General features: G+C 42.9%; 1 protein-coding gene across 2 annotated transcripts; it reads right to left on the minus strand.

The window, feature by feature from the left end:
• Positions 1–6: 6 nt before the first annotated feature.
• LOC108891115 (vinculin) lies at positions 7–23,090 on the minus strand. 2 transcript variants are annotated; one of them, XM_051076806.1, is made up of 23 exons: positions 22,661–23,089; positions 16,515–16,585; positions 15,338–15,488; positions 14,534–14,642; positions 13,364–13,486; positions 12,471–12,631; positions 10,325–10,415; positions 10,075–10,222; positions 9,829–9,982; positions 9,450–9,625; positions 8,189–8,356; positions 8,068–8,093; positions 7,297–7,496; positions 6,802–6,930; positions 6,491–6,640; positions 6,256–6,375; positions 5,797–6,085; positions 5,570–5,694; positions 4,788–4,973; positions 3,448–3,624; positions 2,222–2,425; positions 2,035–2,139; positions 7–1,912 (listed from the first exon to the last, which is right to left on the minus strand). In XM_051076806.1, exons 1-23 carry the CDS (start codon positions 22,826–22,828, stop codon positions 1,766–1,768), a joined length of 3,378 nt encoding a protein of 1,125 aa, XP_050932763.1. In that variant the 5' UTR covers positions 22,829–23,089; the 3' UTR covers positions 7–1,765. The 2 variants fall into 2 exon arrangements, with proteins under 2 accessions (XP_050932763.1, XP_018543764.1); XM_018688248.2 differs by lacking the exons at positions 3,448–3,624; positions 8,068–8,093 and having other exon boundaries at positions 5,797–6,100; positions 7,297–7,524; positions 8,197–8,356; positions 22,661–23,090.

The raw sequence follows: 23,090 nt of genomic DNA on the forward strand, positions 1-23,090 counted from the left end.
CTCCAGTCATAATTATAGTCTTTTATTCTTCCAAGGCACAGCAGATGTGTTGGCAGGGCTAGAAGCTATCAGAATACATTCAGGGTGTGAATGAACACATCAAGCACACACAGAACCACACCCTGTCGCTCTCAGTGAGGGGTCAGTGACTGCTACATGCTCAGTAGGCCCAAATAAAAACAAAAAATGCTGTTTACATTCTGTGCTGCTATCCAGAGCTCCATCCCCGACCATCATGGGGACGGCTCACTAGTAGTGTCTAAGTGAGGAGGCTTCACACATACACACAGGCACACATGTACAAATTCTCCATTTAACAGTTAAATTTTCCCAGCCATTGTAAAAATAAAAAAAAGGTAATAAAAATTGATGAAATACTGTTGAGGGAATGAAAATATGCATTCACCGACCTTTACCTTAAACTGCTGTGTAATTACTCCAGACAAGAACACTCCTTTAAAACAAACTAGACCACTGGACTGGTGTCAATGCCTGATAATACATTAAAAGGTTGTTTTTGTTCTCAAACCACCAGGGTCGTCTCATAAATCTCCATTAAAATGATGCTTCAGAGCATTCAGAGAGGGACTACTGAGCTCACACAGGGAGAAAAGTCTCAAAACAGGATGTTGGATGAATGTCTATGACTAATTTTGAAAAACAAAAATCCAAACAGTTCAACTGTTACAGAGATAGCACAGAAACAAAACAATAAAATTAGTTAAAAAATGCAAAGGAGAAGAAAACATTTTTTTCTAAAAAAAGTAACAGACCTCAGAAAGTACTCCAGGGTTTCCAAAGAAAAAGGTCTGTCTGTTGTTTTTAATAACCTGGATTTAAATGTTAAGAGAACTTTCTGAAGCTTACAGTAATAAAACAAATCCTTTGGCATTGTTCACTGTGAAAATGAAAGAAATTAAAACACACATACAAACATTTGAACTAACCTTGATTTTTACGTTGCTGTCACGCAAGTGAAAACCTCTCGTCTATCTCAACCTTCCTGCAGTCAAAAAAAAACTTTATTGACAATCATACATTTTGTCAGTTATACAATTGCTTTTGAAACTGTATTGTTTGCCTAAAGAGTCATAACACCTTAAATCCAGAAGACCTTTTAGTTCTTCAAGTATAATCATCAATGGATCACAGCTGTGAGGATGTGTCACCTTTGAATTAATAGATCCAGATAAGAACAGTGTTATCACTAAAAGTAAACATGAAGAGAGGAGCGTTCGTCATCAGCCCACACAAGACTCCACACTTTAGTGTCAAACTCAGTGAATAAAGCTCATAGCTGAGTGTTGTTCATAAAACAAATAATTACTGTATATACAATAGACAATAAGAAACTCTCACTGAGAAAAAAAAATAATGAAAAGTAAATGTTCTCTAGGAGATAATATCTTACTGTCATAATTTGCCTTTAGAAAATAGAAAAAATTTTCATGCAAAAAATATATACCTGGGATCTGGATAAACTCTTGTAACACAACATACCAAAAATATATATTAAAAAGTTACAGGTAAAGGGAACCAGAGAGCAAAAGCTGAATTCACACCAATAAATGAAACTTGCTCGGTACCAAATCTAATGGTCCTGATACATAACACCCAAACTACAGTGGAGAATGGATCCAAATCACCTGCAGTTTCCTCTTTGAAGAAGTGCATGTTCACCCATTACGAGTATGCACGACGCTACTTTCACATGAGGTGTGTGCTATCAGTGCAGAGTTTTGCTAGTTTCAGTGACCCAGTTTGTTCATTGGTACCAGGGAGTCTTGCGTACCCAGCGAAGGGTGAACCCTGCATCTGTGCGGATCTTGATGGAAGCTGCCTCTGCCTCTCTGACAGTCTCCTTCACTGACTGCATCAGATTCTGGGCGTTATGGACCAACATCTCTGTGGCCTGGTCAGGGAAATGACAGGGAAGTGACACAGTTAATAAATGACAACAAGTTATTAGTGGTGAGGTACTTGTTGGATAAGTGCATCCCTATATGTGATGTGCAGTTTTGCTTGTGAGTTTACCTGCTCTGACTCCTCTTCACTGATGTTTGTTCGTCCCAGCATGGTGGCTTTCACAGTAGAGAGGATCTTCAGCTGAGTGCTGATGGTAGGGATGCGCTCACACACCTTTGGAAATAGAAAAATGTGTTAGGTATTTTTCTGTAAGAGGACTTTTCTGTGCATGTGCTCATATCTGCATGTTTCACACCTGTAGCAGATTAGTTCTGATGCGTCTGTCGGTGCACTGCTTGGCCACCTCTTTGGCCAGTCTCGTCACCTCGTCTGAGGCTTTGGCGATGTCCTTAGCGCACTGAATCAGGGCTCGTTTGTTCCCGCTTCCACCGCGCACCAGCCGAGACATTTCTGCCATCAGTAGAGCCATACGCTTGGCTGCTGCGATGATGTCATTACCCTGTGAAGAGGCGGGAGGGAATAGAGGAGGAAGAGCTGTGAGCAGGATACTGGAGAGAGTGCATGGCTTTGGATAAGAGATGCCATGGAAACATATTGCACAGGTAATGTTTCCACTCTTCTCTGATAATAATCTACTGAAAACAGCGTTAGCAAACACCAAAGAATGCTGCTTTCTGTGAATGAGTTACAAAAGTAAAACAGGCACTTAACTTAGAAGCGTGTTTAGCAGAAAGCTACATGCAGTGTCAGTGCACGTTAGCACATATTCTTCAACCCTCATGGAGGAAGGTAATTCTGATCAATATTTTAGACAGAAACAGTGTTGAGGTTCTCACCATCTCCTTCACATCACTGTCGACCTGAGGTTAGTACCCACATGAGGTGAGGTTCACAGTGTTGGAAGTGATCATTACACACCCTGAGGCTAAGAAGCAGAAGCAGGCAGTCATACTAGGCAAGCAGGCAGTCTAACGCCAAAGCTACGTCACCCAGAAGTCTTTGGGAAACTGTCATCCTTGGCTTCACAGGTTGGCCAGGCAATGAGTGACTGCCAACAGCGATAACAGGGAGACAGGGAGACTTCTTTAAAGCACTTTACCTAATTGTGAACATTGGGGAGGGACTTGTGAAGCCAGTACCAGTTTATCCACGTGGTGCAACAAACAAACTTGCCATTCCAACAATCCCCCGACCTTTAGTGCAACCTTAGCATGGTGTCAGCATAACCGCGTGTCAACCATGTCTGAGTGTGATGCAACAACTGTAAAAAGAGCAGCCACAGCTGGTTGGAGGTTTCCATGGTAGTGTCAGATGCAGAGCTCATCACAGTGATGACAACTAGTTCCTCCAGAGGGTGTTTCTTTGTCCTGCAGGATTTGTCTTGTGTGTTTGCATGCTTGGGTATGTGTGTGTGTGTGTGTCTGCATGGGGGTCAAACAGTACTTGATCCTCCAACTACAAATACTGTCTGACCCACATCTGGTTGTGTGTGTGCGCTCATGTGCATGTATGTGCGCAGACCTTGCTGGACCACTTGCGCGCCTCCTGGTGGAGAGACTGGGCAGCTGCCAGAATGGGTTGATTGACAGGCTGGTTGGAGGGCATCATCAGCAGCTCTGGCTCATAGTCATCCTCACCATCAGTAAATTCATCTTCATCATCTACCTCCCTCTCCTCTACTGCCTCCTCATCCTCAGGCTGGGCAGGGCAAGGGGGAGTTGTTGGAGGTGTTGGTGGTGGTGGTTGGAGGAGTAGGGTCGATCAGGATGGGGAGGAAAGGGAGGGAGGCAAAGAGGGTGGGAGGAAGAGGAGGAGGAGGAGGAGGAAAAAAAGGAGGAATGTGGAGAGGACGGGGGAAGGAGAGAGCAAGGGGTGGCAGGTGGGAAGGAAGCACGGGAAAAGGAGGCATTTAGTACAGTATGAGAGGCACCGGATGGAAGAACAGAGGACAAGAGAATCACAGGAGGGAGGAGGAGCAAATGCAAGCACAGAGAAGGAGCGGGGAAGAGGGAGGCGAAACCGCACACACAGGCAAAGATGGTTTTGGTGGGAAAAAAAAGAGCAGAGAGGAGCTGGTTTGGGCAGGTGGCAGGTGGGTGATGTGCCTTACTCTGAAGCTGTGGCTGACAGTTGATTAAGCAAACAGGGTCTAACTGTAACTAAAACCAGTGGCTGGCATCCTCATAGTGTATTTAAGAGCCTAGAAGTGTGTTTGTGAACATAGTGTGACTGTGGAGTTATAAGAGACATTTTGTGCCTGGTTTCCAAAGACACCTCTGATGCATAGATCATTAAACAAGCGTGGAAAAACTTTCAGGAGAGCTATAGAGGGGAAAACAGTTGTGAGCTTCACAAAGAGAGTGACTGGGCATTATTCCTGGATAGATCAGTGGGTATACACACAGTTTCTCCACACAAAAAACACTTGGACACACACATACAGAAGGAACACAAACACCAATAGTTCTCTGCTTTCATCGTAGATGCTGTAGATGGGAGACTGTCTCTCCAAAGATGGCTCTTTTTCTGATATTTACTCTGTGCATGTAAGTGTGCACGTATATGCAACCTTACATGCAGACACTACGAACAGATGACAGTTTCCAGTTTCCGTCTGAAATTGGAATTGAGCCACTGATCTCCACATTTCAGGATCAACATTATTTCAGGATATTCCCAGAGTGCGAGGGGGCACTTCCTTATCGGAGGAATCATTTCAGTCATGTCTGCTAGCATGATATATGACCAGCTAGCTTATTTTACCCAATACTCTATGTATGCTTCTGATTCTGAAACTATACACATTTGATGGGGGTGAATATGCAAACTGTATATCTCTCAGTGTGTCTGTGTGAACTGACCTTGCTCGACCACTTGCGTGCCTCGTCGTGCAGCTGCCTGGCTGCCACCATCATGGGCTCGCTGAGCACCTCTCCGGCCTTCTGCTCTGGGAACTCCTCATCCTTTTCCTCTGGAGGAGGGGGCCGAGGCGGGGGCACCTCGCCTTCTGGCAACGGGGGCTTGGGTGGTGCCTGTTCATCACTGACCTGGAAAATACACACATATGTTACTTACACATATATTATGTTGTTCAAGAGCAAAGAGGGATATGAGGAATAGGTAATAAAGATATTTAAAGCCCCTATAGCCCAGAATATTTGAAAGATACTATAATCAGATAAAACACTACACACTGGGCCTTGTGATGAAACATGTGGTACAATTTTGGTGTTCATGTAACCCCCCTTGGCTTGATTTCCCAGACACAGAAAAGTTATTACTAGCACTTTTATCTCTAGCAGTCTGGACTATCGTAACGTGCTCCCATCTGGTGTGTCACATGATCTAATAAAGACCAGACAGAGAGCTCACATTATTACTGTCACAGAATTAACTTTAAGATTCTTTTATTCATTTTTAACTCACTGAATGGCTTTGCTCCAACTTATCTGTCTGACATGTTCAAGACTTATGTGTATGGAGGGGATTAGTTTGTTGACACTTTTAACGACATCTTAAGACATCTTTCTACCACTGTGTTTTTATATAACCGGTTGTTTTATCTTGCCTTATCTTATATAATTAAATTTAATCCTATTGTTGCTGTTAATGTGGATAATAGAGAGCACGTATGTCTGCTTACATGGAGCTGGTCCAGGTCAGGAGGTGGAGGTGGGAAGTCAGGCTCCTGAGGTTGGAAAGCTTCTCTGACTTTTCCGACTGCAGCCAAGATCCTCAGACACGAGTCCAAGTAGGCCTTTTGCAGAGCTGCAGGGAAACGTGTATGAACATTTAAATGAATAAAGCTGTGTCTCTCTTTGTCTAAAATATAGTCTCTAAAACATGTGTTTACATAGTGTATTCCTGTACCTTTATCTTGTATATTCCCAGCTACCGCCTTGGCATCCATCACCATGGGCGAGATGGTGTGTGAGAGGATGTCTGACGCATGTTTCACTGTGTCTCTGAACCGCGGATCTTCAGAGTTCTCCACTTCCCTCTTAGCCACCAAGAGGACCCGATTAGCTCGTCTTGCTATGCTTGTTGCCCCGGCAACAAGCATTTGGGGCTGAACATTTGCCATGGCAACTCGGCACTTATCGATGTCTTTCTTTATCGCCTCCTCAGAGGCATCTAACAGAGATTTGGTGTCGATGGCCTCAGTCCACCAGACCTGAGACACACATACACACACACAGATTAACCTCTTTAAATTCTACCTATGTTAATGTAGTTTGGGAACTCTATCTGTTCCAGGTTTCTGTAACATTGGAACTACTTCAAAATGTGAAACTGTCAACAATTTAAGTAGATGTAAGAAATGTTGACACAATCCTCACCAGTGAGTTTCTCCACATTGTCGATCCACTGGTTCTTCATGGTGTCAAAGTGCTCGTATGCTGCTTTGTTTCCAGGATTCTTCAGCAAGATCCGAGCAGCAGAGGTCACCTGGACATTAACAAACATATCACACACACACAGTGCAGGACAGACTCTAACAGCTTCACCTTTCATCAACATATGTAATCATGCAAATCAGTGACATTAAAACAAACAGGAGCACCTGTGGTGTGAGCTCCCTGGCATGTTTCACAGCAGCATGTATCCCCTCCACTGTGCTCTTATTGGCTGTTCCCACGGCAGCAGCCTTCTCTGCGGTTGCCCCCAGCCGACCTGCGTGGGTCTCAAAGTTTCCTGCACGCTCTTCAAAAACCTACGGCAAACAATAATGTTAGTATTGTCAGACTAAAAACACAAAGTATGACTGGGTTCCCATTCTTTACACACACAACACCTGGATAGTATAAAATCAGCTGTGAGGATTACTTGCTTACTTGCTTACTTTACCAGCACAGATTTTTGTCTGTCACTCACCTCCTGCCTGTTGGGGGCATCAGGGGGCGCAGTTGCAGCCACAGCCAGCAGTTTGATAGGGGTGGTGGTGTCACTGAAAACATCAGATACTTCCTGGGTCATCACCTCCTGCATGTGCTGCCTCAGGTCCTGGTAGAAGAAGAGTGTGTCATATGAGTCCACTAGGTGGAGCTCTGCACCAACACTTTCATAACCAACATGCATGTGTACTGTATACACAAACCTCCATAGACTCCATGTATTTTATGGATTCACCATTTGATCTGATTGAGTTGAAAATATTCTAGATGTGTTGTGCATAATTTGTTATTCACATTTCCATAAAATGTTAGCCTGACATATCTGGTATTTGATGATCTTCACTATAATTTCAAATAACCTCTGTGGCTTTGAACAACATTTAGCTCTATAGCATTTCTAATGACAATGGAGTTTAAACCTCAGCCTTGATTCACTGATGAATCAATATGTGTGTTTGTGAGACTGCTGAGCTACCTTGAGGCTGTCCTGTAGCTGTGCGGCTGTGGCTCGTGCATGAGGAGCCTCAGCCTCTCCCCTGCCAGCCATGTCTGCCAAAGATGTCATTAGAGCCTCTGTTCGGTCACAGCGTCCAATCATATCCTGCCTGTATGGACCTAACAAGCCTCCTGCCAACCTCTTCCCTTCTCCGACCATTCCTCTGATTGCTGCCTGACCTGGAGAGAGACACACGGCAGATGTCATCTGGATCACATCTGGATACCCATTATCTTCTTTGATGGTCAATAAAAACCCAGGTATAGCAATTACAGGTCTTTATTTGGATATGGAGCATTTGCAAAAGGTGACAAATGACTGCGATTCATTTTCATATCTTTCTTTGTATCAGGTTTAGTTGTGAGGGGTTGCTGTATTTTGTGGCAAATGCTGACCTCATGAAGTTTCCAGGACGTCACTGTGTGATTAATATCTACAGTGTTTTGTTATATCTTCTAAGAAAGCATGTAGCGGGCAGGTACCTGTGTTCCACTGTAGCCTCTCACACTCTGCTCCCATAGGGAAGCATGGGAGAAAATAGGAAATAGACATATGACAAAACAGGGATATAGCAACAGGCATAAAACAAAGCATTCAAAACAATGCAACACTCCCTGAATGACTAAGCAACTCAGGTTAGTCAGTGGGTGATTAATGCCTGAGATACATCACTGTGGACATTTAAGGAAATGGCATCATTCACCAGCGCAGTCATTTCTGTACGACATTCAGAAATGTTTCCTGACTGACAGATCTTGTGGTCAAACAAACCAGCACATCTTCAAGATCACGTATCTATGCAAGAGTCTTCACACCTCATCATCACTAACATAGGTCAGGTACTGACCACTATTCATCCTAGGGCGTCACCTTGTTCACCTCCCAGCGCAGGGCCTGCTCCATCTTGCCCTCCAGTGTGACAGCAGGCTTGGCTGGTCTCATGTTGGCCACGGCCCGGTTGGTTTTGGACTGCAGGGTCAGCAGCGCTGCCCCGATCTGCTTTGCCAAGGCACGGGCCTCTGGGCTGTCACCTTTACCCCTGAGACAGTGACAGAGAGATTAGAGGGAAAAAATGTAAAAGCCAAGGTCTAGAAATTAGCTGTTAAATAAAGATTTCTAGCCTGACAAATTTACAGAGTTTCACCATACCCCTGTTAGACACCATCCTGAAAGGGAAATACCAACATCCAAGACTGATGCCACTTTTGTCAACATTAATTTTTGTCTTGTGTAACCATTAAATAGTGATTAATGCTTGTATTACTGGTTTGTCCTGGGAGCATGTGCAGTTTCCACAGACATAAGTACAAATTATGGTCAAGGACAATAATTCAGGGCCCTTCTAGCACAGTTCAAGTACATTTCAAAGGAGTTTCATTAATACTGACAGATCTGAGGCCAGAGGAATAAAATTATGAAGTGCATTATTTTGAAAGATAACAGTACAGTCAGTTTTTATTAGATAATTCAGGGACGATGTGTCTACAGAGTTACATATTATAAAAGTATGTTCCAGATTAGAAAGTCTTGATAATCACCCAAAGTTTTCCAGTGTAGTTGCAGAGTTACAGTTTCTTTCCTTTTAAAGTTCAGATCCACAGTTTTTGTCTAGATCTGGACAATGGACTGAGTCATTTGGTTTACTTTGTCATGTTTTTCTCTGCTTTCCTTCTATGGTCAATACGTGCAGTGGAAGTGCTATACAGAAAATATATCTCTAATGGTGACTCATCTTGCAGTGATTCACTGAACTGCAGTGGCATTTGGGAAATGTACTGTTCTAAAACTGAAACTGAAATTGATTTTGAAAATGAAATTCAGTGGCATGACCTTTGAATTGAGTGGTATTTTCCTTTAATGTCAAGTAAGTGCTGATTCTCAAACTGACCCGCCACATAACCACATACCACAGCCCCACCTGATTCCACACCATATTCAAACAGTTAGAAACCTTATGGTAGGGCTGATGCCCAAGGTTGACAGGCAACAACATATTTTCCAGGCAGGTAAAATATGCCATCTATTGGTGGCGTGAGGTTGCAGTTTAAGCCTAGAAAAAGAGGGTCTAAGAATTACTAAGTAATCACAAAACATCATTATCTCAGGCGTGTTTCAGTAGAAGGAAAGCGTACTGTTTGCGTAGCTCCACGAGTCTGGCGGTGAGTCCTGCGATCTCACTGATGGAGCGCAGGATGTCATCCCTCTCTTTGGGATCTTCGCACAGATCGGCGATGCGTTTGGCCTCCGCTAGCAGTGCTCTGATGTTCTCCTCCCCCTCAGGACCACCGTTAGGATCGGCCAGCCAGGCCTGAAGAATGCACATATACAACTTAGTTCTTTTCTGATTAAATAAGCAACGTAAATTTGTATAAAAACACCACACGAAAGCTTTGAGCATATGAAAAGGCCACTAAATTGCTTGGAATTGAACTGAAGATATGCAGAGAGGAGCTATGATTCACTGGGGAAAGGGTTTACATGGATTACTGTGTTGTTGTTGTTTTATCTGACCTGTGCAGCATCCAGCCTCCTGGCAATGGCCTGCTTGGCATTGATTAGTGCCTCCAGTCTGCGGGCAGCTCCATCCACTTTGCCAAATAACAAGTCTAAGCCCTGTGAGCACTGGCCTGCGCGCTGCACGCACCCCGGGGTCGGGCCCTGGCCTCTGTCATAGAGGAAAAACGCACACAGTTGACACATGATGACAAAGTACATCACATGAACACACAGAAGTAAAAACAGTTTAACTCTCTCTACCTGGCTCGTAGATCTGCAATTTGATCAGTCATTTGTCCCAGAGCCTTGGCAGTCGCCAGTATATCTTTCCTCTCCTTCCCAGCACACAGCTCTCCCACTTTACCAGCTTCATCCAGTATCACACGCAGGGCAACCTCACCAGGGTCTCCTGGGGATGACAATATACCATAGGATTAGATTGTATAATAACATCCAAGGGGCTGATTGGGTGTTGCAGCTGAAGGCATGAAAAAAAGAAAAACACTGTTACCTGGCTGAGCATGAGGGTCTCTGAGCCAGCTTTTAGCTTGTGCCATCTTTGACTCAATCAAAGCCAGAGATCTCTTCAAAGCCTCCATATCCTGGGGTAAAGAGAAAACACAGCACTGTATAAAGCTTTACCCAAACAGCAGAGGGAATCTAATAAGATGGTACCAGTCAATAAAAACTAATAGTACTGAACTAGTAACTTCATTTTCATTTTTAACAATAATATGCAAAAATAAACTGTGTTGATAGGTTGTGGGCCTGAATTAAAGGCGGAGATTGGTTATTTTACATTTTTCTCACCCTAAGAGAAAAACCAAAACTAACAATGTGTTATTGTGTTTTCTGATGCTTTCCAACTGCCCTGTCCTGCTTGTGGCACTCAGCCCTGAGCCCATTTAGTCTTGTTGAGGATGTGAATTTTTAAAAATGGGTCACAAATAATAGGCTGTAGATGGGACTGATTCAACATAAATAACAGTGCTGTATTCAGCTTCCATATATAAGATATATCTGCCCTTGGGTACAGAGGTAATGATATTTTTGTTGACAGTAACAAAAATATTAAATATTACCTGTCTTTTCCTTTGAAGTAAAGGACCCACAAATTCATATATATATTTATATATTTTAATCCTTATTAATTCATTGATGATTTACAAACATTTGAAGCTGCAAACTTGGTGACAATTTCTAAAGTATATTGTTGTCTTGCAGCCAGATGTATTGATTTAATTGAGGGCTGTCAACCTAGCGAACCAAAAGTTACTTTAATTAATATTTATTATGTTATACATGATTTATTTGCCATGATTAAAGTCATTAGTAATAACACAAGCCTTTATATTGTATTGTAAATGAGACCTGTAGCAGTTTTCAGAAATTCTACGCAGCCCAACTAATTGATGATATGCCATTAAAAATCATGATTACTGATGATAGAATAATTAGATATTTAAGGAGGTACAACAATTTCACATCTAAAATGCCTCAAAAACATTCATTGCTTTATACCGGGGGAAGAAAAAAACAAAAACCATTTCCCAGCTCAGAGGAAAATGAACCACTTAAGTAGAACCGTTCAATACAGCCCATCTATTATGGATGTGTCTGGACAGCAACCAGTTTATTTCTATAATTCATGACCCGAGCGGAGGACAGTCATCGTGTGCCAGCCGTTTCCCCCGCACACTGACAGTAAATGCTTATCACAGCTCATACGCAGAGTATGCAGTTTTTCCACAGCAACCACACACACACAAACAGATAGATCATTGTCTGAGGAAGCTGTGTGCAGAAAAACATGCAGGGTTACAGGTTAGACAAGTGAAACAGATCTTTACCAGTAAAAGATCCCATTGCGCAATCTCTCACTTATGTGCCCAAAAATATCTTAGAATTATTTTCCAGGGAACTATATTCTACCCAAAACAGCATCTTATTGCATTTTGGCAGCTGTATCACACAGTAAACATGAGCAGCACAAGAAAGAAAATATAATGATTGAAGATTCTGAAGCAGTTATTGTTAAATAATATAAAAAATAAAAGTTACAGAGCTTGAAAACTTAAATAACTACCATCTGTTTCATGCCATTTGACTCAAATGGACATCTAGAGACAAACAGATGCACATATAATAATACAGTGATGAAGCCTGTGTACTATACATCATCACATCAGCTAACAGTGAGTGGACTGAAACACATGACATACTTACAGTCATGACAGATATATACATACATATATATATACACAACGTAAGCATGGGAACATACAGTATTTCCTTCTCTCTCTCACACACATACACACTTGCATGCTGGAAACTGCAGAGGGGGGAGAGAAACAGGCTTACCTTCTACAGGGAGGAAAAGAATGGAGGAGAAAGGTAAAGAAAGAAAAGAAAAAGAAAAACCAGGAGTTATACTATCGAGCAAAAAGAAAAGTAGAGTCAAAGTAAAGAGTGATTTTTTTTTTCAGAGATGCTCTACAGCACAGAGGGACATGTGGATAGAGTGTGGCTATGTGTGTGACACTCCAAATCAAAAGTGACTGTGCAATTTAAGGAAGGTGGGGAGTTTTTTCTAAAGTTGGGGTTTAGGGTACAAAATGAAGAAAGTCTGATCTTCACATGCGCAGCACAGGTCATACCTTATTGGCCCACGCATCTTCATCCCACGTGGTGAGCTGTAAGACTCGGATAATCTCGTTGATTTCAGCACTCATCTTTTCAAAAGTAAACCTTCTGTTCCTCTCCGCCTCCTCAACACCGGCACCTCGACTGGTCTTGGTTGCGACAAAAATCTTTATAGCTGGGGACAGAAATATGAAGGGGACAGACCCCAAAAGGAAAACCAAAAACTACCATCAGAATAATGTGAAACTTCTCATGTCATGTCATGTATTACCTGATTTTTTTGGCCACTTGATGGCGGCAGATGCATCATTTAATTTTGATTGGGCAAACTTGTTAGCACACAGTTGCTTACTTATGTATCCAGCAGATACACAGCAACATTAGTATTCATTTGGACTCATGTTTCTTGCTGTTTGATGAATCTAGGTCCAATCACTCTCAATTCACTCTCTTTTAGCTCTATTTTTGGTGTCCACCAGCTCCTGAGGGAAATATCTGACTATTTAGCTGCTAAATGTTCCACTGTGTTTGCCATTTTAGTTGCTAACTTTACCTTTTTGCTAACTGAGAGCTGTGAGAACGAACCAAAACAATAAAACTGTAGCCCATGAAACCAAAACGATGAGCTGAAAGATGCTAAAAAGCATGGCATGATACTGCATTCACACTGAACATTCATGTTTGAATTTACAGCTTGCAAAAGCTGTAAAAGTGTATCTCCTCTTTGCTGGTGAAAAATGCTGTATGAGAGATGCTAGTAGAGAAGCTAGTGGGCGATGTGTGTGTGTGCAGTCAGTCTGACATCCCCAGCAACTAATGACTGTAATTATCAGCGTTGCTATAACAACTGTTGGATGCTCAGTGACCTGTCATTTGCCCACACACACACACAGTCACACATACACACCTGATATAAGAACAGGCAGCAGCTCTTTGATAGTGTTCATGGAGCTGACTAGCATCTGTCTGTGTTCTTGGTGCGTTAGCTCCTGCTGCCTCTCCTCAATCATCTTTGACATTTTGGTCATCCCTGAGGAAGAAGAGATAAATAGGGAGAATTCATTGTCCTGTGAAAGTTAAGAGGTTATCAAAATCAAACCAAACAGCAGGTAGCATGTAGAAAATGGTAATGAGCTTGGGTTTGGCACTAGCATCACAACATTAGCCATGCTTGAACAATCAGAGGGTGAGGGCGTCCCTCAGTGTTTTCACCAAATGAGTAGTTCCAACACATCCAAACATCATTACCTCATGAGCGACTGATCTTGTACAATGACAGCATCAGTCAAGTGTGAGAAAACCTTGGCATCGGATTTCCTCCCGCTCATTATGCCACAGCACACTGACAACACAATTGACCTTTTACCTCTGATGATAAATAGCCTGTTTATGGTCCTGCTCTCCTGCCAATGATAAGACTCTGATCCTCAATCACAGCATCTTAGTGTCAGAGGAGCAGTTGGCACTTAATTTAGTTTTTCACTGTGACAGATGGATCTTTAACCCAGAGAGCAGTTTAAAACAAAGGTTGACTGCACAGTTCATGCTCTTAGAAAACATCACCACCAGTGATAAATAATGTGATGCATTTGCAGTGACCATGGAAATGTTTGACATCTCTGCTTGAAAAACTATATAAACAATTAATCAGTTTTCAAAAATTCATCAATTGTTTTTCTGTCGATCAACTCTGATCAATTAACTCACCGTTCAGCTGTGAACTTGAACACAGTGACCCTGTTGCAGAGCTGTTGTGCCTCCTTTAAATGTATGTTTTCACTGCAAATTTACTGTAATAGTCAGTGATTTTGATAGCTGGCTTCTTATGTAATATTTCCTTTCAACTTCCCAGATTTGATTCTATCTGAGGTCCTTGGTTGCACGCTCCCTCTCAAGGCATAAAGGCCCCAAAAGATCTGTGAATAATCTTTTGAATTGGTGCTCTTCCAATACGACTTGATTCTCTCTTTTAGTTGTAACTGCAGGAAACTACATGTAGAGTTGTTCTCACTTAGTGACAGCTTTTTTTTTTTTTTTTTTTTTTTTTTTTTTTTTTTAAAAAAAAGGTCCTGCTAACCTGGTCCCAGGTTCTTGGTGTAAGTGATGAGGTCCTCCATGGTCTCCACCACCTCAGCTACAGTCAGATACTCTAGGATACCTTTACACACTCTGATTATCTTACGCACCTAGGACACAACACAGACATAATCACAACCAGATGAGATCATGTGTACAGGAATAAAACAAAGGCTGATAATGGTGATTAGAGACAAACGTCTTCATTAGAGAACAAAATTCAATGTACGCATGAGCTTTTTTTAGACAGCGTAAAAGTTACCCTGTTATTTGTGTGGCGTCTTTGTGTGTGCCTTGTGTGTGTGTGTGTACAGTCTTGTGATGTACGTCTTGTGACTGTGAGAAGTTGCCCTTACAAAAATGAGGCTAGTGAAGAGACACGGTGAGCATAATCACGTGCCCAATGTGATTCCACTTATGGAGCAACCATCAAACATTCAGAACACACACACACACCATGCAAGCTGGCACATACCATATCCTCTCATACACGCATATATACACAGAGCCAGCCACACACACACACACACATACATACACACATCCTGAGTTATGACAGAGGGAAGTCATTTGATCTCAGTGATTAGATCTGCCTGCATTTGAGACTCCATTACAGCTCGAAGCTGAGTTCCTTCTTCCTCTGTGCAGCTATATAAAGCTTTATTTCCCTGAAAGATACCACACCTCTGAAGTAAGAGTAATTCTCAGGACACACACATGGATGTAAAGAGGTGCACACGCGCGCATACACACACACACACACACACACACACACACACACACACACACACACACACATACACACCTCTGCCTCATCAAAGGTAAGGAGCAAGTCTGACGTCCCAGACAGTATCCCTCTGGATCCATCAATCAGGTAATCTCGCGCGGGAACAGAGTATGGATCTGCCTTCAGCATCTGAGCGGCCTGGACGAGCTTGGAGGACGAGTTCTCCACCCTGAAAAAACACACCTGCCTTAAGATGAGCAGTCAGCATATACATTTAGCAGAAACAGGAATTTATCACCCAGTAAATCACACAGACCAGATCAGATCTAACATTCAACACAGAAGACCAAAACATCTGCATTGAAGAACACTGCTCTTCTGGTAAGATGGGATGGTTCGGCTCACAGATTTTTACAGCTTTATGAAAATACAGAGAACCCTGATGTTTTCTGTGTATGTGTGTATGCAATTTATAGTTTATAGTGAAGGTTCTCAGCTTTCACTTTTTGGAGTTTAATGATTAGCTTAGCCTGAGGAAGGTGATGGATTTTAAGAGGACTTGAATAAAGCCAAGTCCCTCCTCTTTCTGACCCCCATTGGTCAGGGTATCAATGGCTGCTGGTTCATCTATATTTAGGTGGGTTCACATTCCCACATGCCCCCCTCCTAAGCCCTGTGAGTGAGATTTATGGTGTAGTGCCCCGTGTATGTGCGAGTGAGAAAGCAGTGTGTGGATCTGACTGAGGTGACCCTTTCCTTGAAATTAAAATTTGAAAAATGAGCAATGACTGGAAAGGATATGGGGGAGAAAACTAACTGGAAACAGATAATATCACTATAAAAGCACTGACATGTACACAAATGCAGCTCACATCCAGGAAAGCAAACACAGCCTGATGTCTAAGTCCCTGGACTGCTGAGTAGCAGCTCTCAGCCAGCACCCAGAGTTCATGTCAGCTCTCTGGATGCAAGCTGGAAAACAACAAACAGCCTCTCAGCGGTCTGGATGCTGGAGCCGGACAGTCACACGGCCTCGGCCTCAGAAGTGGCTCTTTGTTGCAGCTGGGAACGCAGCCACATTTCCTAACATTAAATCGCCTGGAATCCTCTTTTTAACAAGTTCTCTGTCTGCTGAGATAAAGTGGACCATTTCCATAATTTTGTCACTGGGTATTTCTGTGACCGACTGTGGGTGAGAGAGGGACAGAGGAAGGTACACAAAGGAACAAGAGCAGCTCTTCAGACACAGACTTACTTGATGAACGCTGGAGGCATGTCTCTCTTCATCACCTGATCTTCGGTGGTTTGAACTGTTTCCTTCCCCACCTGAAACACACACAGGTGGATCATTATTTTATTATCATTAGCTGCAGCAAGACAGGAAACAGTATTCAACTGAGTTCTATTAATAGTCTGAAAGGTGAACGAGTGTGCATCAATTCACACCTATTTCAACCATGCGTGCATGTCATATCTTTCAAGCTTCGAGGGGAAGCAGCTCAGGCTGCGGTTGACTCGGCTGTCTGTTATTCTGCATGAGGGCAGGTCGGGGGAAAGATGTTTATTCTGCTCTGGAATGAACCATGTGTGGCCATGAACGAGAGGGCTGCAGTGATGATATCACATAGTCATCACTACAGTGTAAACAATGCAGGAAATATTTGCTAAGAGTGTAATAATTCTCCACCAACATTCGGGACCTGGTAACGGTAAATGCATGAGCTTTCTTTTTGCTGCACGAATCGAACTTGACAGTTGTAAGTGGGAGTATTGATTTTGCTGTTAGAGTAGCTCGCTTTTACATCTGTATGTGCCCCACAATATTTTCCCTCTAAATGTGATTCAAACTAAAAACTTTGATTTTCATGCCCTAGAATTGGCTGTAATACATTAAAGACATTGATTAAATTTTTCCATATATGTGGTTGCATGCAGTTAATACTCTCACTTCACAAATATGTAAACAGTCAACCATTTCAATGAAATTCTGTGAGAGTAAAATGAAAAGAGAGTGAAAGAAACTCATCCTATAACACACACGAGCATGCATACACACACACACACACACACACGCACACACGCACACACACACACACACACACACACACACGCACACACACACACACACACACACACACACACACAAACACTTGAGATGCAATAACAGCGAGATGATGACCAGTCTCTTGCTGCTGCGTCGTTGAAAGTCGGTTAATAGACTTTGTGGCTCTGGAGACTGAGGAGGCCTCCATCACACAAAACGTTCAAACAACACAGTTTCACCTACACACAGAGATCCGACCAGTCACATGTGACTTCACAGACCATTTTGCAATTACAGACATAGATTTTATGCTGACGAAGACTCCTCCTCCTTTCATCACAAGAACTAAAATCTAGCAAGAAAACTGATTTCAGCTGATGTTCTGCTGCTCTGCTTTTATTAAATCAATCATTAATGTCATTATCAGTGGTTGTATTTTATTTTCCACAGAAACACAACATCTAGTGTAACTAGGGCAAATGTGTGACTAATGCGACACAAAATAACTCTTATTTTAACACCAGTAAAACTGTAATCTTTAACAAGACATGCTTCACTGGCAGTCAAAAAAAACACAGACAGCATGAAAAGATACAGAGAGAATGAGCTTTCACACCCTGATAAAAATGTATTACATGATCATTCAACCCTTTCTAAACTAAAAGTATACTTTACTGCTTATTCACTATGTAGGTATAAATCTGTATGCTATAGCTCTCAGTGTTTTAATTCTGTTGATGTTAAACATTGTAATGGATATTCACACACTAAGCCAAAATGTCTTAAGGGATATGATTAAAACATCTGAATGGTCTAGTGTGTCTTAGTGAATTTCTGTCTTAAAAAAAGCAGGGAGATTCCCAGCTCTAAAATGTGAAGAATGCAGCCCTACAAGAAGAGCGCAGGTCAACAAAAACCCCTGGAAAACTTCAGCAAGTCACATCAGGTGACTGATCAAAGAGTTTCCTGTAAGCAGCAACATTTGGCATTGATTGTTCAATACATAATTAATGCACATTTGAGTGGTTTGTTGGACACCCTGACGGTGTGATGTGTGTGTGGTTGTACAGACTGGAAGGGGTGACTGCTCCAGCAGGAAACAGACAGCTGTCAATCAAAGCTGACACAGCACAATTAGCCTGGTTTTATCTCAGATCCACAGACATCAGCTCTGATGTGGGGACAGCTTTCATGCTCTCTTTTTATGAACTTATTGGTTTGGCTTTCATACTATATGGAATCTAACAGTCCTGTCTGATTCAAGCATGACAGCCAAAGTCAACCCCTGCACATAATGTATGACAAGTACCATGGACTAATGTCTCAAAATTGCATTTGCCAGGAGCTGAAAGACTGAACTAGAATCTATAATGTTACATTGAGGAAAACAAGCAAATTTGCACATACTCAAAGGATTTTGGAAGGAGTTTGGTATCTTAAAGCTGTACATTTTTTTGCAGCCACACAGGACAGTAAAAGTCACAAATCATACACATTTGACACAAAATGGCTCCTTTAAAACCACTGTATGTTGTAGCTATTGTGCAAGCAAACAGTTTCCAATTTGCACATTTAGCAGAAGAGTCATACCTCCGTCCACCAGAGGAGTGTAAGTCCAATATTCACTCTCTTTTTTGCTGTTTTAGGCTCCACCAACTTATAAGAACAATATCAGGATCATTAGCAGCAAAATGCTGTACTATGTTCACCCCTCCATTCTCCAGCTGTGTCTGTCTGCTGTGTGGTTCTGAGCAGGTAGAGTTTATAAAAGGTTTTCCCACTGGAAATAGACTGTAAAACCAAAACAATGAGCTGGAAGGCACTAAAACGCTTTGAAGAGTGGAGGGGACCTGCAGAGTTGGGGGATATTTTTTGTGAGTTCAGAGCTACGAGAGACCACATTAAAAGCATGCATAGTGCAATATTTGACCCATTAATCATATAAATGTATTGTATGGTGCAGCTTTAAAGACATACGTTAATGAAAGCCAGTAGTAGATTTAAGGCAGATTGAGAAGCAGAGGAGATGTGTGAACAAACAGCCGGAAACTAAGACTCATTTTGGTTCTGCCAATGAATAAGAAGAGTTGGCTCATATCTACATGGCAGAGCAGACTGGGAACAGTTGGTGTGTGTGCATGTATGTGTGTGTAAAGGGTGGTGGAAGTGGGAGGGTGGACTGTGAGGCTTGGCAGAGTCTAGCCTGAAGACACCAGAGACACTTTCCCTCCCTTGCAGGGTGCCGGCGTCCAACTGTAAGTGGCTATTTCTCTTCCTCTCCACATCTCTCCTCTTCTTTCCTTATTCCGCATCTCACTGTTCAACAGCTTTAGTTGCGACTCTCACTCCTCACATCCCTCTGCTCCCTCCCTCTCTCTCTCTCTCTCTCTCTGCTCTGTTCTGTCAGAGTGTAGTTACTTCACTCAACGGTAAATCTATTTATTCCTTCTTCCCCCCTCCCCCAGACATACTCAGACTCTGTGTTGACTCCTTCAGGAGCGCATACTTCTCAAACAACACTGAGGTGGCTCTTTCATCAACACAACTTCAGCAAGCCTCACACTTTCAGCCGAATACACCAAAAGCATCTTTCAGATCTTTCGTTGAATCAGCGTCAACCCACGCCCAACCTCTGAGACTGACACCATCTTGTGTGTGTGTGTGTCTAAGTGACCTAGATTTTTAAGTACCCCCCACAGTCAGCCCACCCTGGACAGGGTTAACAGTGTAATTGTATCAGTGTGCAGTGGGACTCTTGTGGTGATGGTGGCATGTCGCTGTATACTGCGTTATGTCTTAGCTCAAACTGCGCAAGTGTGGAAATGAATAAGCTTTCTAAAATAAAGCATATGCACTCAGAAGTGTGTGTATATGAGTGTTAGGTGTCCTTTACATCCAATTAAGTCTGTCTACCCAGCAACACGCCACTGCTGATTTTACAAGCTCTGTTCTCAAGCACCTTTTGTGCTCTCTTTCAACACCTTCTTGTCAACCACTTCTAACTCTCACCCCTCTATCAGGGTGTTATCCGATTGTCCAGTAGTGTGTGAGAGCACAAGTACAATCTTACATCCCCAAAAATACACCAGTAAAAAGAAAATACATTAGGTAAGAGCTGAAGAGGAAGTAGGGCATTTAAACTTTTTATTGGATCCTACTTTTATTTCTTCATTCCTTTCACTTCCTGTATCTGACACCTTCCAGTGTCACTGTGTCTTCAGCCCTCATCTCTCCCAACAGCCTCACATCTCCATCATCTGAGACCCAGCAACGTGCCTGAGGCTGCTATTAGCCTCCTTCTGCTCACTGTCTGGATGGATCAACTGAATGGATCAGCTGAGGACAAGCAGAGAAAGAGAGAGATGGAGAGGTGTGCCCCGTAGCAATGGGATATCAAGGACTCGGTGTAGCTGGATGGTATCACTTGAAAGGGGGATTTTTCATCGGGACACGCTACGGTGTTTGAGCTCACACTGAACAGGCCTTTTCATTATCAGTTAATGAGATATTTATCAAAACGATCTTGCGTGTCCCTGCACAGGGAAGCAGCAGCCTCGTGTGAGAACTATTGACAAGACAACAATTAGAACAAAAAGGCTGCCTTATTCACTGGAGGTTTCTTTGAAACAATTCACACAATAAGCATACTTCCTTTCTTCCTCTTACAGAGTGTAGACTATCCATTCAAAATCCTGTGTAAATCACACCAGAACTATCTGAGAAGACTGATCACACTTTGAGTTGAAGTTTCTGTGTTTGGGTGAATTATCCTTGGATATCTATGACTAGAGGGGGATTTAGAGCGCAGCTAGTAATCCCAGGTTTTGCAGTGTAACATTTCATATCAACACATGCGATAAATTGAAGGTAAATGGCTTTAATTGATCTTGTGTTACACGTAGAATGCAACACCACATCTAAGTGACAATTCTAGGCTTGTTTTTTTGGCAGAGGGAACATGGCCAGAAGAGCAGCAATGTGTGACAGTGTGTGTCAGCTGCAATACACAAAAATGCACAAGGGTAAAATACAATTAAAAATCATTGAGAAGTAGGAACAAAGTAAAACTGCCAAAGTGACTAATGAAGCAAAAGAGCAGTAGTAAAGCAGCACCTGTTAAATTCTTGACCAAACATGAGCATTTGCTCCTCCCCGAGTCTGTCACAAACCCACAGTTCAACATGATCAAGTCTACTACAGCGAGTGCCCTCCACCCCCATCCCCAACACACATACTTTCAAATCCATTTTTTGCACAAATTAACATGGAACCAGCTTCTTTTCTCCTCATCGGGTTCAGTAATTCAAATGTAAACGAATGGGTGTTTCCTAATGTCTGCTGCCCATTTCTCCTGAGTGAGTGAAGCCCTCTTCATCAATATCAACAACCACAGATCAGCATTAATGATGTGGCCTGCATTGATTTTTCCAGTCGGTGCATGCTGAGGAGACATCAGTGTTTGACTGAAGCTTGACCCTCTCCATACAAAATGACCATTTAGACTCAAGACAAAGAAAGTGGAGGAGTCATAGATGTTGGGAAAAGAGAGAACAGGGAGGAGAGAGCATGGGAGTAACTAGATGAAGGAAGAAGTCAGAGTCTGATAAATGACCTAAGAGTGTATCTATTCTCTGTGGAAGTTATTACAATGAAAAGTGCAAATTCTGCAATAATCCAACTCAGTTCACTGAAGGGACAGAAACCTCCAGTACACCTCTCCCTTTTAGACCCAAGTGACATTTCCCTGTGATCACACAGTGTGTGTGTGAGAGAGAGAGACAGAGAGAGAGAGAAAGAAACACGCATCCTGTTAATTCAATCAGTATTCGTTTCTTCCGCCCCACAAACTTCATTGAGCTCAGCAGCCATCTGATGATCAATCGGGGGGGCAGAGTTTGACATGTTGTGTGTGTGTGTGTGTGTGTGTGAGAGAGAGAGAGGAGAGAGAGAGAGAGAGAGAGAGAGAGAGAGAGTCTGTGTGTGTGCTGCACAGACGCTCAAAAAAAAAAAAAAAAAAAACACTACTGCAGGAGCTCGTGAAACACGCATGAGCGTCAGCTGGGTGTGTGGCAGTTTTATATCATTTTAATGGCGAGCAAAGATCAAGCTGGGATTGTCATAAATGTATCTGGAGGCCACACAGGGAGGAGGAAAAAAATGAACTGCTGTGTGTGCAGTGCAGGACAGTTTGATGACCTGCCTTTCTAATAATTTGTGACACTGGTGAAATAAAAGCCACATAGTGTCAGAGCAGTCACTGCACGAGTTCATCTCCAGAACTGTTCGAAAGTTCGGATGATAAATGTCAGGATGCACGCACTTCCGTTGAGGTTTAGTGGTTCAAACTCGGGACTCACCCGCACAAGGTTGCTGACTGCCGCCTGCACCGCGGCCACCGGCACCGTCAGATCCGGGATGGCTTTACCGTCCACCTCCCCCTCCTCGTGCATGATGACCAGGTGGGAGATCTGCTGGGCCACCGGCTCCAGGATACTCTCGATGGTCTTGGTGTGAAACACCGGCATCGTGAACGACTTTTACCGCAGCCCCGACAAAACGAAAAGCGGCTGGTCGCTCCAGCACTGAAGATCCAACCTCTCTCTTCTCCTCTCCTCTCCTCCGCTCTCCTCTTCCTCTCCTCACCGACAACGACAGGAGGACAAATCCCGAGTTGCCAGTCCAAGCCCCTGAGAAGAAACCCTCATGCGTGCATGTGCCGTCTCCTCTGCTGAGCACCTCAGTAAAAGCTGGACTCAGACAGTCGGTGTCCTCCGGTGGGAGCGACCC

This window comes from Lates calcarifer, linkage group LG16_LG22 (genome assembly GCF_001640805.2).
Source record: "Lates calcarifer isolate ASB-BC8 linkage group LG16_LG22, TLL_Latcal_v3, whole genome shotgun sequence".
NCBI classification, from domain to species: domain Eukaryota; kingdom Metazoa; phylum Chordata; class Actinopteri; family Centropomidae; genus Lates; species Lates calcarifer.

Bases quoted from the DNA above. Each gene is read 5' to 3' on its own strand.
- LOC108891115 (XM_051076806.1), bottom strand. From the start codon at position 22,828: ATGCCGGTGTTTCACACCAAGACCATCGAGAGTATCCTGGAGCCGGTG. The intron at 9,626-9,828 runs GTCAGATAAAAC...TGCATTCTTCAG, and splicing joins GGAGGCTGGATGCTGCACAG to GCCTGGCTGGCCGATCCTAA. The intron at 6,931-7,296 runs GTAGCTCAGCAG...TTCTTCTACCAG, and splicing joins AGCTACAGGACAGCCTCAAG to GACCTGAGGCAGCACATGCA.